Source organism: Orcinus orca, chromosome 11 (genome assembly GCF_937001465.1).
Source record: "Orcinus orca chromosome 11, mOrcOrc1.1, whole genome shotgun sequence".
Classification (NCBI taxonomy): domain Eukaryota; kingdom Metazoa; phylum Chordata; class Mammalia; order Artiodactyla; family Delphinidae; genus Orcinus; species Orcinus orca.
Window position 1 is genome coordinate 65,348,810 of NC_064569.1, and position 15,150 is coordinate 65,363,959.

The window sequence follows — 15,150 nt, forward strand, 5'->3', positions numbered from 1 at the left end:
GACTTCTGTAATTGTTGCAAGCCTTTAGTTAACTTCCAGAGTTTTTAAAAAATTGATTTTGAGCATTATTGCTAGTGTTCTCATTGTTTTTATGGGGAGCAGATTTCTGGACATCTTGACTCTGTCACTCTGGAAATGCTACTTGGGTCATCCCTTCTGGTATGTCTCAGTGGTATCTTAAAGTCAACATCCCAAAATGGAATCATCAATTACACATTGTATTTCCCTACATTTTAATAATCTTCTTTTATAGTCTGTCTTAATGAATTGCTCCAATACTCATTAGGCTACACTAGCCAGAAATCTCTTTTATCTCTCACCCCCATATTCAACCCATTACCAAATCCAGCATATATTATTTCCTAAATGGCTCTCAAATCTATCCACTTTTTAGCATTTCCAGTAAAAACATCATGGCTCATCTTCTCAAAAACTGACTCCTGAGTGCTATAATAACCCTTTGACTAATCTACCTGCATCCAGGCCAGCGTCATCTCACCATTTTTCCACATAATAGACTGCATGACATTTTTAAAATGCAAAAATAGTTATGTCACTTTGGGTTAAAACTCTTGAATGCTTTCCCTACTCTCTTAAAATAAAGGCAAACATTCTTACCATGATCCTCAAAGCTTATTCACGGTCCAAACTATCTTCCGCCATAAGTTAGTAGCATACATTCTACCCTCTACCTGGGAAATTTTCCTTCTTCTCTTGGTCTAGTGAACTTTTACTCACTATATCTGAGCCCAAGTGTGACTCTCAGAGAAGCTTTCTCCAAGTCTGACTAAATCACACAGCACCACACACTTGTCCTTCCTAGTAATTATTACAAGAGCAATTTCATATTTGCTTATATGATTATTTAATTAATATCTGTCTTCTTTTTTAGACTATAAGCTCTATGAGGATACTTTTCTGATGTTGTTTACAGTTGTATCCCCTGAATTTTACCACAATGCCTGATGCAAATTTGTGATCAGTAAATATTTGTTAAATAAATGAATGTTAATAATGATCTGTGCTAAGGCTATAATGGAATAAGCAAATTAATTCCTTTAGCCAAGAAGTTAAACAACATAACTATCCAACAATCACAGGAATCAGTCTGTCTGTTTCACCTTTAGTGTTTTACTCTTCATTGAAAGAATTACTAGTTGCTTTTAAAAAAAAATGTTCAAACTATGGACATCAGGCCAAAGTAAGCATGTGTAGAATTTACATACTCAATTTGGAGTTAATCAATAAAATCAGATTTTGAAAATTATTTTGACAATTAAGTTCACAATAGCACATTGTATAGATTTTCTATATTTAAGTATTAGCATAGAGTACCAAAAAACTAATAAATATTTTTTCTATTTAACACATATTCTCTGATCTAGCATCATGAATAGATAAAGTTAAATTGCTTGAGTTGCTTGAGGACTATCCATTTAAAGAGTTAGTTTCTAAATTAATTAATTAATTAATTAAATTAAATTAAATAATACGAGTGAATGAACATAATGGATAATGCCTTAAGAGAAAGAAACAAGAAAAGGAAAAATTTTTTTAAACCAAAAAGAAGATAAAAAGAATTTTAGAGAAATGGCAAACATAAAAGATAGGCAAAAAAGAGTCAGGACAGCTCTGAAAAGAGTAATATAAATACGTATAAGAATCTATTATACCATAAAAGTGACATTTCAAATCAGTGGGACAGATTAGTCAATAAATTGTGATACATACATGTTGGGGTATAAATATTTCTCTGGAAGGATCCACAGCATGGCAAAAGCAGATGTCTCTGAGGAGGGAAATGTGTGGCTGGGGAACGTGGGGAAAAGAGTGAGTTTCCATTGAATTCCCCTGTGTACCTTTTCTAATGTTCTGTCACGTGATTCTATTACCTCTGAAGTTCGCCTGAGTTCAAACCCCAGTTCCCCCAATTGCTAGCTCTTAATCTTGGGCAAACTCTTCACACTCTCCAAGCCTCTTTATCTGTGAAATAAGGTCAGTAACTTAGCCTGGTGCTGCCTGGCACAGAATAAACTCTCAATAAATGGAGATTATTAGTGAAAACAAAAAAAGTTATTTTCTAGGCAAAGGCAGGATGGTTCTAAATTATTTTTTTCTGTTATATTGGGGGAAGCCCTTGAAATCACTGATTTGTGGTTAACTATATTCCTAATAATATGTCTTTTGAAGGGACTATCATAGGTCTTCCAAATGATTAGATTGCTTCCTTATCTTCAAATAGACTGAAAAAGATATTTCCTGAGGATTAAATCAGGGTCTATCACTTCACTTCTAGCATCAGAGACCCAGGGTATCAGTGATACCTTATTCCAACATGATGTGACACAACCCTTGCGAAATATCAATTTCTCTTTCCGTAAGATTGCCAGTGTGGCTTAATGTGGCTTAGAACCATCATTTTATAACTAAGCATTTTGTCACAGATTTGAAATGCTTCAGATGACAGCTTTGGATTTCTTTGCTTAAACTTTTTAAAGCAATCTCTGCAATGAACTGTGCGTCAATTTTAGATGTATTCTTGACATAGACTTGTCCTTGCATTTCAAGCTGCACCTTACAAGCTACACATTTTCTACCTGGGAGATAGTTATTTACTTGGGAAATATGTTTATGGTGTAGACTATTTTTTTCCTTTATATGTAGGAAAACCTTGTTTTCTTCCTTATTATACTGATTTTTTTCCTCCCAATATACAAATGAACTGCCATTCTATTGTATTGCTCACTGTGATTTCCCAGATGTTAGGCTAACTCTCTTACTGCTTTTGGGTAGTTTCCAAAATACAATACTTGAATTAAATGTGTCCCCAGTAGATTTTACCCTTTAACTGTGTCCTTCTCTCTTTTTTGTACTGCTATTATATAGAATCCCTCAATGACTTTATTATATTTCAGAGCATGACTGTTATTTCCTGCGATTTTTGTCTTTTCCACTTGAAATATAGTTTCTTATTTCTCTAGCATTTTTAGGATTGAAGCCCATTAGTTACATAGGCAAAAGCTGCAAACATTTCCAAACAACACATTTTAGTATGGTATATTATCATGAAAGAATAAACATATTTAGAACTCCTTCTTCATTTTATTCTGCTTTGTTGGATCTATATGGTAAAATAATTTCTACATCTAAATATGTAACTTATGGTCATCCAAATATAATAACGTTTCAAGTGTTCTACCAAATATTTTAATATTCTGTTTTATAATAGTTTTAGATTTACAGAAGAATTACAAAATAGAACACAGAGTTCATATATACCCCAAACCTAGTTTCCAATATAAGCAATTGTTGATAGCCTACGTTAGTGTGATATATTTGTTACAATTAATGTGGCAATAAAATCCTAACATTATCATTAACTGAAGTCTATAGTTTAAGATTTCCTTAAGTTTTTTTCCTGGTACGTGGGCCTCTCACTGTTGTGGCCTCTCCCGTTGCGGAGCACAGGCTCCGGACGCGCAAGCTCCGTGGCCATGGCTCACGGGCCCAGCCACTCCACGGCATGTGGGATCTTCCCAGACCAGGGCACGAACCCGGGTCGCCTGCATCGGCAGGCGGACTCTCAACCACTGCGCCACCAGGGAAGTCCAAGATTTCCTTAGTTTTTTACCTAATGTTCCAGAATTCTGTTCCAGAATTTCTGTTCCAGAATTCCATCCAGGAAACCACAATGCATTTAGTAGTTATGTCTCCTTAGCCTACTCTGGGCTGTGACAGTTTCTCAGGTTTTCCTTGTTTTTGATGACCTTGACAGTTTTGAGGCATATTGGTCAGATATTTTGTAAAATATCCCTCAATGGGGATTTGTCTGATATTTTTCTCATAATTAGACCGGGATAATGTATTTTGTGGAGAAAGACCAGAGAGGCAAAGTATCATTCTCATTATATCATATCAAGAGTACCAGGGCTTCCCTGGTGGCGCAGCGGTTGAGAGTCCGCCTGCCAATGCAGGGGACACGTGTTCATGCCCGGGTCCGAGAAGATCCCACATGCCGTGGAGCGGCTAGGTCCGTGAGCCATGGCCGCTGAGCCTGCGCGTCCGGAGCCTGTGCTCCGCAACGGGAGAGGCCACAACAGTGAGAGGCCCGCGGACCACAAAAAGAAGAAAGGGAAGAATTAGAACCAAGGAAAAATATGAGCCAGATTGATCTCTCAGAAAATTTTAAGTTCATTGCTGAGCCAGGTACTCTCCCTCTGTATCAATTCTGTCTTTTCCAGACCAGTTTTTTGAATTATTCCCAAGTTTTAAACCCTCATATTCACAAATCCTTCTATGAGTTTATAATTTTGTATGCTAAATCCATTGATCAAAGTTTCCGTTACCAAGGCAGTCCAGCTGTGAAACAAGGTTACTTGTGTGGTATATATTTCTTCCTTAAAACTGTTACAAGTCATGGTAATCAGTAGAGAGCTGGAGAAAGATAAAGTATTACAGGTTAATCACACAGTATGCCTTATATGGGACATAAGAACTCTCCTGTTACTGATTTTACTAATTGTTTCTAATTGTTCAAAGTTCATTCTCCAAAATAATATGATCTTTCTTAGACTGGTGTCAAATGAAATAAATCTCTCTACCCACTATGCCATTGATCAGTGATATAAACCTACAGTGATGTATTTAAATGATACACCAGTTCATATAACTATTCATCATTCACTATATATGCTCTGGTTCAAGGAAGAAGTCTGTGGAAAAAAGGACTAGAGTAGTAGATTGGAAAAGGTGGGTAAAAAGGTTATATTGTTAGACTTTTTGGTTCATAGATAATATTCCAGAGGATATTAATAATAATATTAATACTATAATTGATATTAATAATGGAAATAATATAATATATATTATATAATATAATAATGGACACAATAATAGATGTGTCCATCAGTCAGGAATACAGAAACCACTCTAGATATTTCAAGTGTAAAGGGATTTAATGCAGAATTAGTTACAAAATTGTTGGAAAAGCTGGGTGAACCAAAGAGTACAGTGCTTTATCCATTGATCCAGAGCTGGCACCATTCCTGCCCTGAAGCCCAGCCTTGCCACTACTCTGATGGAGGCTATGTCCCTGCTGTTATTGCAGATGAGTGGGAACCTGGGAGCCACACTCCCACTCCCATAGAAGAGACTATGTGACACTACTGCTACTACTTCTGCTGAAGGCATCTCCAAAGGCAAGGAAAGATGGCATCTCTCTTCCTCTTGCTTTCCAAAATTCTGTACACAACTAAAAAGGGAAATATATCGGTTTGCAGGATACTACTTCTAAAGTTCAAAAGTGAATGAAGGAAGGCAAGAATAGAGCTTATTCCAGGAGAAAAATTACCAAAATACATACAATATGATGGGTACCATTTTAACTATTTTCGGATAGAAAGATATTAATTTAGTTCTCATAACAATCCTGTGTGGTAGGTATGCTTTATACCTATTTCACTGATGAGGAAACTGAGACATAAAGAAGCTAGATAATATCAACTTGATATAGCTATTAAGAGGTGGAATTAGGATTTGAACCCAGGCAATATAACTCTAGAGTTGATACCTGTAATCACTGTACTACAATTCAACAAGCACAGGTGCTCTGGAACCTGTTTCATTTGTCCAAAGGAAAAAGCTAATTTTTTCCAAGACCTCCTTCCAAGTATTTCTGATACATACCTGCCCAGGTATTTCATATGGCCTGATCTTCTCTTGCCACTGGTATTGGCCACATTTGATCAACATAGCTCCTCCTTTTTGTATAACCAACAATTTCAATGGTGAGTAATTTCTCTTTCTGGTCACATTCCCTTGAGCCACTGCTACTATCACTGTTCTGGCTTCAGCATGAGGAAAAACACTGGCCTTCCCCATTTTCTCTATGCCTAATATGAATACTTCACCCAAACAACAAAGAGACTCTCTCTTTAAGTTCCCACAACACAGCTAAATATGAAGCTACCACTTGGCTGGATTTTACTGAAGGCTGAAGATAAAAAAAGGATTTGAAAATACAGAATAAATTATAATTACAACAAAATAAGGTTGCTTTTGGAGTGTGCCAGTCCAGGCCCATCCCTGAAGAGTCGCAGTCATCGGGCACCTCCTGGCCTGGTTTCAGACCTGTCTCTAAATGGCCGGGGCCAATTTCCTCTTACCACATGGCATGTTTTTGAGTCTGTCTCTATTCATCAGCCTCCTGGCTCACTGCCCAAGCTCCAGTTAGAGAAGAAGTCCCTCTCAAGACTGAATTTCCCAGCTTTTGTTTCTTTTCCCTTACTAAGAGAAAGTATCCAAAACTTGGGATGCAAAAGAATGACTGCACGTCCTTTCCATGACATACTTTAGTACCATTTAACAGGTCTGCTCAAGGCTTATCTAATTCTCTAAGAGGATTCGGTTTTGTCTGATTAACTATTTACTACTGACAAAGTTCCACACTCCATGTAGTTAAATGTTAAGCTTTAGAAGACTGTTAAACTGTAAATGATTTTTGTCCATTTGAGATACAAATGATTTCTGTCTGATAGAAAAGGTAACCCAAAAGGTTACATTTTATGGTCCTGGAGTCTATTAAACAGTTTTGTATTTAATTTAGCAATGTCATTTCAGCATTTTTTTTTTCTCTCTGTAGTACATACTTTGTTCTTTCTTATACTCCATTGAACCAGCTTAACATTTGGCTTAATCCCTCACTAATGTTTTTGACTTGAGCTTACTTTATGTTTCTGTGAGTTATATTTTTAACTTTTAGAAAATTATACTTTGATACTCTGATTGGCTTCTTCACAAGGTTAGTAAAAATAGAAATGTCTACTTCCTTCAGAGCAAGTCTGAACTTGGAAAACATTACAAATGTAGGTCCATATACAATAAGACTAAATATTTGAAACTTATAAATTATGACTACAGGCTATTAAATGAAATATATTCTTCCCTTCTACTTTGACAAATATCACTTCATAATAAACACATTGAAAAATATCTATTAGGCTTTGGTAATGTTTATTACCGAAGGTCAGCAAAATTCCAAAAATGAACAAATTCAAATATTACGTCACATACTCGTTAGTCTATTGAAAAGAGTAAAGTATTTGGATGAGTAATAAAGCAAAGCAAATTATAAATTATATATTTATTTCATATAATTTAATTTTTTAGCCCTCAGCAAAATTACTCATTACACTGTTATAATCAAGGTTTTCACATAATTTGTATTCTATTGACAATATTGCCATATTAGACCTTTGCTGAATATTACAGTGCTTAAAATATGTTTATTTGCTTTAAAAACTTCAATTTGGAAAAATTTATCTGGAACTGTTTATAAAGTTATAATGTAGTACTTGGAATTCGTCTATAAAGTTTCATGTTCAAATATTTGTAATGGGGGTAAGACTTGAAAAATTAACATTTCACTGAAACTATTTCAAAAATACTTAATTTAATTATATTAATATAATTTTATATTACTTATATCAAGATTTTTCCCATTTCATACTGCACCATCTATAACCATACATGTTTCTTTGAGTTGTTTCATTGCTAGGATATTATAAGGAAAATGTAAGGTAATGATATATGCCTTGCACAGTTTGCTCAGCTCTATTCCATCAAGACCATACCTTGAATTTATAATAGCCAGAAAACAGTATCTATAGAACTTAGTTTCAGTATTAGTTGTCTACGAATCTTCTCCTTTATAATAGTTATGCAAATATTTTAAATTTTCTTAATTTCTTCATTTTATTAGAAATTCAATTTTGTTGCATATTTTACACAAAGTTTTTTAAATTAGAAAAATCATTTTCTCTAAATTTTGAAATAGTGTATTTTAAACGGTCAAAAATTAAAGTATCTAAATTAGTTTTGTTTACCTTTATAAGTATTTGTTAACATTATCAATGTCAAGCAAAAGTTCATATCAAACAACAGCAGATAGCACAAATTCAAAATTGATTTCATTTTCTGTCAAAGACCACAGTTTGCTATTTTATTGTTGGTTATTTAAAGATTGTTTTAATATTTTTGATACTTTATCCAATTATTTATACCAAGCCAAATGGAGATTTTTAATACATGATGAACATTTTCTGCAATTAATTTTGTGCAGCATATACACACAATTTTGAGCATCAACTATATAAAATTAGACAGATTCTAAAAATATTAATAAACATTGAAACCTCAAATTCCCATCACAACAGTATAAAAATTTTATACTATTTCAAAGATACAATTCCATACTCATACACATCCCATGAGATTCTCAGACCTATTATGGAATTGGTCAAAGAAGATAGAAAAATTCTGTGCTTAAGACAAATTCTTAAGAATTTGGGCTTTCTGGGGCAATGTATGGACTAATTAACTTTATTTAACAAGATAATGGTTTGGTATAATATTTGGATAACATGTGAAATACAGAAATTCCACAAATCTTTCCCCAAACAGAGCGAGACCTTCAAGCCTTCCCTTTACTCAGCATTCCTTGTGTTTAGGGTGTGGTTTCATCATTCAGGTTTTATTTGAGAACCTTGTTGTTTTCCTTAACTCCTCTAGTGTATCTTGTTTTAAAAGCATGTAGTAGACATTTCCACAGTGAGTCTGAGAATGGTGATAAGGTGGGATTTGGTATTTATTCCACCAAATATCTTAAAAAAATTTTCCACTATACTGATATAGCTGAAGGCTTTTTTTTTTTTTTTTTTTTTTTTTTTTTTTTTGCAGTTCAAAGTAGAATATATAGCACAGATAAATTTTTTTTTTTTTTTTGGGCCACATTATGCAGTTTGTGGGATTTTAGTTCCCCAACCAGGAATTGAAACCAGGCCCTCGGCAGTGATAGCACAGAGTCCTAACCACTGGACCACCAGGGAATTCCCCATAGCATGAATAATTATTCTGGGTGTTTGGCCATATTGTTGAATGTACATATTTCTTCTTTAGCAACACATTTAGGGCTATTTCATGAACTCGCCCTTGAAATTACTAATTTCAATAATGTATTTTATTTTTAGTCTTTTAACTAAATAAAATAGAAAATTTTAACCACTTTTTGAAATTTCTATTAAATCTTACTAAACATTTTTACACTAGTAGTTGTAGCAAATACTACTATTCTGCTTTCTAGAGTTTAGTGTCCTACTAGGTGCCTATGTGAGGGTTTGGTATTACACTTCACACATATTAGGTCTAGACCAGCACTGTCCAATAGAAATATAATGTGAGCACATATGTCATTACAAATTTTCTACTTGTCACAATTTAAAAAGTAAAAATAAAAGATGAAATTAATTTTAATAATGTTTTAACTAACATACCCAAAAACAATGTTATTTCAACAAATAATCAATATAAAAGATTATTACGATATAATACATTATTTTGTCAACTCTTTGAAATCCAGTGTTTACACCTATAGCATTTTGGAACAGCCTCATTTCAAGTGTTCAATGGCCACTTTGGCTAGTGGCTACCATATTGACAGTGTAGGTATAGACTGACTTATACTCAAATTTAAGAGAAATATGAATTGTTTTATATTGTAAAATGTTTTTCAGTCTCCATTAGTGACTGTCACAACTATTGCACAATATGAAAGTACCTCAGAAACTATGAATTGGAACAGGAAGCAAGAAAATGGACATTCAGTACGACTGGGAAATGGTACTTTGTTAGGCAAGATTCTACTGCATACCTAAGAGAGTGAATTCAACAAGTTAGTTGCCTTCTATCTTTTCCCACTCGAATCATCCCTGTGCTTGGAAGTGTAGTCTGTCTCAAACTTCAGCAGCAGTACAACACATAAACCTCCACACCTACTAACAGCAGTTGCCTTTGTTTTGAAGACACAGGGCAAGCGATGTGAAGTAGCCTTTCCTGGGGCCTGACCAGTGTTTGCGATATATAGATTCCCTACAAATGGCCCATCATTTAATTCATAGTTAAAGGTCAGATTTCATCATCTTATAAGACCAAGACTCAGCTCTTTTTATTTCATAAGTAACTTCCCAAAGAAGAACACACAATCTTTACAAAGGCAAATACTTTGCCAGTGCAGGGCATCTTGCTGTAAACATTCAAAACAAAACAGAAAGAGAGAAAGACATTTTGGGCAAAGGAAAGAACAAGGAGAGTTCTGATTAAAAAGGTCCAAATAATTGCACCAGTTTCCCTCAAGAACAAAAAACAGGAGGCAGAGTGCTTGCTTTATATATGTGTAACTGAATAGCCTAATAAGGTATTTCCCCTTCCCCAAGAAAGCAATCTATGTTTTAAAGGACTATTTGAATTCCATCACTTTCTCCCAAGTTCCTTTCCAAGCCTCCTTTTCTAATTTTATCTGATGTCAGAATAAAAGAGTAACATTTTTCCAAATTGAGATCTAAAATGGCTAATGAATATTTTTTTATTCATTCTTCATATATTTTATATTACATTCACTCCATCCCAGCCACTACTCTAGATGCTGAGGGTTAAAGTGCACAGTCCATGCTTTGGTCTTTTAAAGGATATATGTCATAGTCTGGCTTATTTATTTGCCCAAGTGAAAATATTTTTGAAGGCAAGGTGCCTTGGGGACACAGAAGAAGGATCTATTAGACAAGCAAGTATAGCATCCATTCCCAGTGCTATTTCTCCAGAGTAATGAGAATTAAATTCAATTCCCTATATTAATCTGCATTCATTTTCTGACTGTTGATGACCTTGAAACCATGAATAGCCAAAATTTCACAGGGAGGGGGCGTGGAGAGCCCAGCTGGGACTCCCCTCCAATAATATACTAAAGCCAAAGAAGAATAAATTCAACCCAGTTACAGCCACATTTTTACAATCCTCACAACTGTCCCCATTGCACACAACTGTTTATTCTGCTGGAAAGATCAATGGATTATCTGTTTTTTCTGATAACTTACATCATTACTGTTCTCTATTTGTGAGTAAAATGGTGGATTAAAAATAGTACAATTAAGATTGAAGATAACACAATGGCTTTTAAAATTTAATGTGAAGAATATAATTTGTTAACTCTAGATAGCCTCTGACTTAACTGTTTAGAGTTGTAACACAGGGTAGGAGGATATGGGCGTGTTTCTGAATCTAGGCTCAACAGACCAGAAAATGTGCTAGTGAGTGCTGGCACATGAGGACTTACTAGAGTGATCAGAAATAACAAAGTCAAGAGGAAATCAATAGCATTTATTCTGAATCACCTGAATCAGAGGATGTGTTAAATCACTGATTCTTTTATTGAAATATGTTGAATATATTTATGAAATTTTATCTGAATTAAAGTATAAAAATCTTATTAAATGTTCATTCTATAGTTCCTCAATAAAAATCAGTATTAGCCACTTTTTTTTTTTTTTTTTTTTTTTTTTTTTGGTACGTGGGCCTCTCACTGTTGTGGTCTCTCCCGTTGCAGAGCACAGGCTCCAGATGCGCAGGCTCAGCGGCCATGGCTCACGGGCCCAGCCGCTCCACGGCATGTGGGATCTTCCCGGACCGGGGCACGAACCCCTGTCCCCTGCATCGGCAGGCGGACTCTCAACCACTGTGCCACCAGGGAAGCCCATAGCCACTTTTTAATTTATGTATTCTTTCAAATCAGTATATATACTCATTCAAGTATCCCAAAGCATGCTCACATATATTATTCCATTTATCTTCATAGTAGCCGCTGCGAGATACAGAGGGGTTATTATTATCACTTCCTGGGATACTTGAATGAGTTCCTTGGAAATAGGAAAGCGAGGGAACCATAGGTTAAATGAAGAGAGAGGCAAGCATAAATTGATTTATAGCTTCAAAGCCCTGCAAAATAAAATCATGCTTAGTTTACAATTTATTTTTAGAAATTATAGTTTCCCAGGTGTTTTAAAAGCAATATGTATCACCTTAGACTTTATCTGATAATTGTAAAATGTAGTGGCTTTTCAATTACCCTAGAGACTCATATTTTATTTCTGGAGATATACTCCATATAAGAAAATAATGCCGGAATGATGTATATCTAAATATTAATAAGATCTTGGTCAATAATTAACATATGAAAAAATTCAACAATTTCCCGTTATGCATGAATACTTGAGTAATTAATTTATGGATAAATGTCAAAAATGCAATTCACATTTCCCAGTACAACTTTGCTATTCTAAACATACCTCACATAATCATTCACTTTCAAAAGCGTCATATTGAGAGATTTCATGAGGATGTAAAATGGCTAATATACAATTCAGATCACTTTTATAACCTTGGTGCAAATGAAAATATAGGAGAAAAAAAGTCCATTATGCTTTAGTTACAAAAAGAAACAACAAAAACCCACACAATAAATAAGACAGTCTCTCAGCCTTGCCTTAATAGACAGTCTGCTCTTGTGAAGCAACCCTTGGGGAATGGATTAATTTATGTCCTAGCCTAAGGGGGTATGCCACAGAGGCTCTCAACCTGTGTTCCAGCGTTTGGTTCTTCCCTTCATCTCCTCCCAGTATTGACATTATCTTTTCTTTGCTGATCTTACCATATAAAAAGCTTTAAAAAATATCAGAGGCAAGATGATAGAATCCTTTGTTTACTTTCTTTGTCCTTTCTTTTCTATCCTTTTTATTTTATCAAAGAGGTTGTGCATGTATAATTCGAATATGGTTACAGCACAGAATTCTCCATCTCTTAAATTTGCCTGTAGAAAGGGATTCTGTAAATATGCACTTTTAACCTTTTATGAATTTGTGTTTACTTGTCTTATGGGAATATACACACTACTCTCCTGAACTGATAAACTATAACCACAGCCATGGAGCCTCCATGTCTATGTCCCAGTAAATGCTGCAGAATGACCTGAACATAACTGAAGAGTGTATATAAGGGCAGAGGTTGATGCCCTGGTGAAATATTCCAGCTGGATATGTGAGGGCAACAGGGATGAGTAGCCACCAAAAGCACTAAATAAATTGTGGCTACCTTTTCCTTTATTCCATCAGTTTGTAGGTGTCAGCTAAATGATTGCCTAGCTTTTGGAGAGTCATCCTCTGCATTAGCATGCGTGAAAAGTTCAGAGGGAGACTTCTTAACTTTCCATGCGCTGAGACTCAATAACTGCCCTCCTAGATGCCAATGAAAGACTCAAATCCACTGTGCATTAAGTCATGTTGACCACTTAATCCACACACTGTTAGTTTTTCTAAATGACTGTTTCATTTGCTGTCAACACAGAACAAGATATCTTTGGTACTCCAAGGCACTTGAACTTTTTTTCATTGACTCTTTTAAAAATTTGGTTCTGATTAGGATCATTTGCCTTTTCATATCTGTCAGTAAAAGCACTGTGATAAAAATGAGCATGTTTAGTGAATATAATATTGATGATATTTTCAGATCTGAAATGAATTGGCTTTACACGTTCTCCATGCCTGGGGCATCGCTCAGAGCCAAAGGCAGAGTCAGATTGCAGTGTGATTCACCACATTAAACCCCGCCCCCCCCCATCTTATTCTGATAGAAACTGATGTGACCAGATTTGGATCAGGCCTGACTGTTGGAAGGGGGTATGGTGTGAGTAGTAAAACAGGAGCTGAACAGGTTCTCTGGAGTCAATTTGGTCATAGTTCTTCCCCAATTCACTAATATCTTGGAGGGCAGTTTTCTGTCTTCTACTATTTTTGTTTTTGTTTTGCTTCCAAGTGTGTACTCACCTGGAAGAGCCCAGTAATAAGTGCTAAATCACACTAATTAAGTAAGGAGTCTTTGCTGACCACCCAATCTAAAGTGACCCACCCCAGGCACTGCCTAGTCCAATAATTGTTTATCCAACATTTTCTAGTTCATTTGGTTTTTTGTATATTATTTGGTATCCCCATGATGGCAGGGCCCCCAGTACTTGGAAAACTACCTGAACTCCTATCATCATAAAGTAAATATTTGTTCAACAAATAAATAAATGAAGAACGCTAAGGTTTTTGAGGGTTTCCTCTCCAGGAAAGTAATTATTGTTGTCAGGCTGATGTGTTTAGTTTAGAACTATAGACACATCCCTAGGAAATAAACAGTTCCACTCCTTGCACACCTCTGATTTTCCTGCAGCAAGAAAAAGGAAACCAGAATGACCCAGACTCCTACATTTCTTACAATCTGTGAGTAACTACAGCTAACTTTTAGTACTATGAAACAGAAACCAAAGGAACGCTCGACTATGTCAGACCTTAGGAGCTAGGCTAGAACTGTGTATAATTAGGAATACCATGAACCAAAAAACTTATTTGTAAGAAGGGTGCTGGACTAGGAAAGAATTCTTTTAGTCATAAGAATCTGTCTTTTATCAGGATAAAAGTTAAAATAGATAGAAAGAGTGGCTATTCTACTTGTGGTAGCCGTCCATTGTAAGCCAGAGATTTTTCTATATTATTGCTTTAATGGGGGCATGCAACCGTCTTTTTCACTCACAAGTATAGAAGTTGATAAAGAATTTCTGCCAAGATACTGAGAGACAGACCAATAATACTGTGAGGTCAGGCTGAAACTCAGTGTACCTAATGACTTGTATAGCCCAACTGATCAACTTTATGAAAAAGAAATATATGTCTAGGAAGTTCCCTTTATCCGTGGTCAAATTGATATAATGGGACCTTTTATTGGACTGAGAGGACTGATGTCTTTTTCAGATCCATGTGTATAATGAAAAGGCATGTTTGTATTATTCAAAATATTAAAGGTTATGTTGCAGCAGTAAACAATGCCAAAATCTTAGTTGCTTAAAATAATGTTTACTGTTTATTTGTGTTATATATATGAACTTGGTTTAGCCAGAAAGCTGTGTGTATCACGGTGGCACAAGGATCTGCTAGTTTACAAGTAAAGTCACTCTTTCAGCATGAGGCTTCCACATTTGCCTTGGCAGGGAAGGAGAGCATGAACATTTGCTCTCCACTCGGAAATTCTTCTATCCAAAAGAAGACAAAGAGGCACTCATTACTGCTGCTCACATTTAATGGACCTAAGCAAGTCACATGGGCATTCCTGACTTTACGAGGATATAGTTTCTTCTTGTCTGTCCAGGGAAGCTCTAGTTATGTCTGCCATAACAGCTCTGAGTATAAAAGAAGGGTTACAATAGAAACTGGCTGTTGCAGGGTGGCATAA

The 15,150-nt window shown here is 35.4% G+C and overlaps 1 protein-coding gene across 10 annotated transcripts in view; it reads right to left on the bottom strand.

The window, feature by feature from the left end:
- Window positions 1–15,150, bottom strand: part of LIN7A (lin-7 homolog A, crumbs cell polarity complex component) — a 247,281-nt gene that overhangs the window by 157,564 nt on the left and 74,567 nt on the right. For 3 of the 10 annotated variants that reach the window (XM_049694327.1, XM_033407186.2, XM_049694325.1), the window contains exon 6: window positions 1,732–1,809. The exons of 5 other annotated variants lie outside the window; for them this stretch is intronic. Coding sequence is in view for 1 of the 5 variants with exons in the window: in XM_049694324.1 (XP_049550281.1) it covers window positions 1,732–1,809; window positions 4,347–4,418 (150 nt within the window). In the remaining 4 variants the exon portion in view is untranslated. Of the gene's footprint in view, window positions 1–1,731; window positions 1,810–4,346; window positions 4,435–15,150 lie in introns of those variants that run through there. 2 more of the 10 variants (XM_049694324.1, XM_049694329.1) reach the window with 2 other exon arrangements.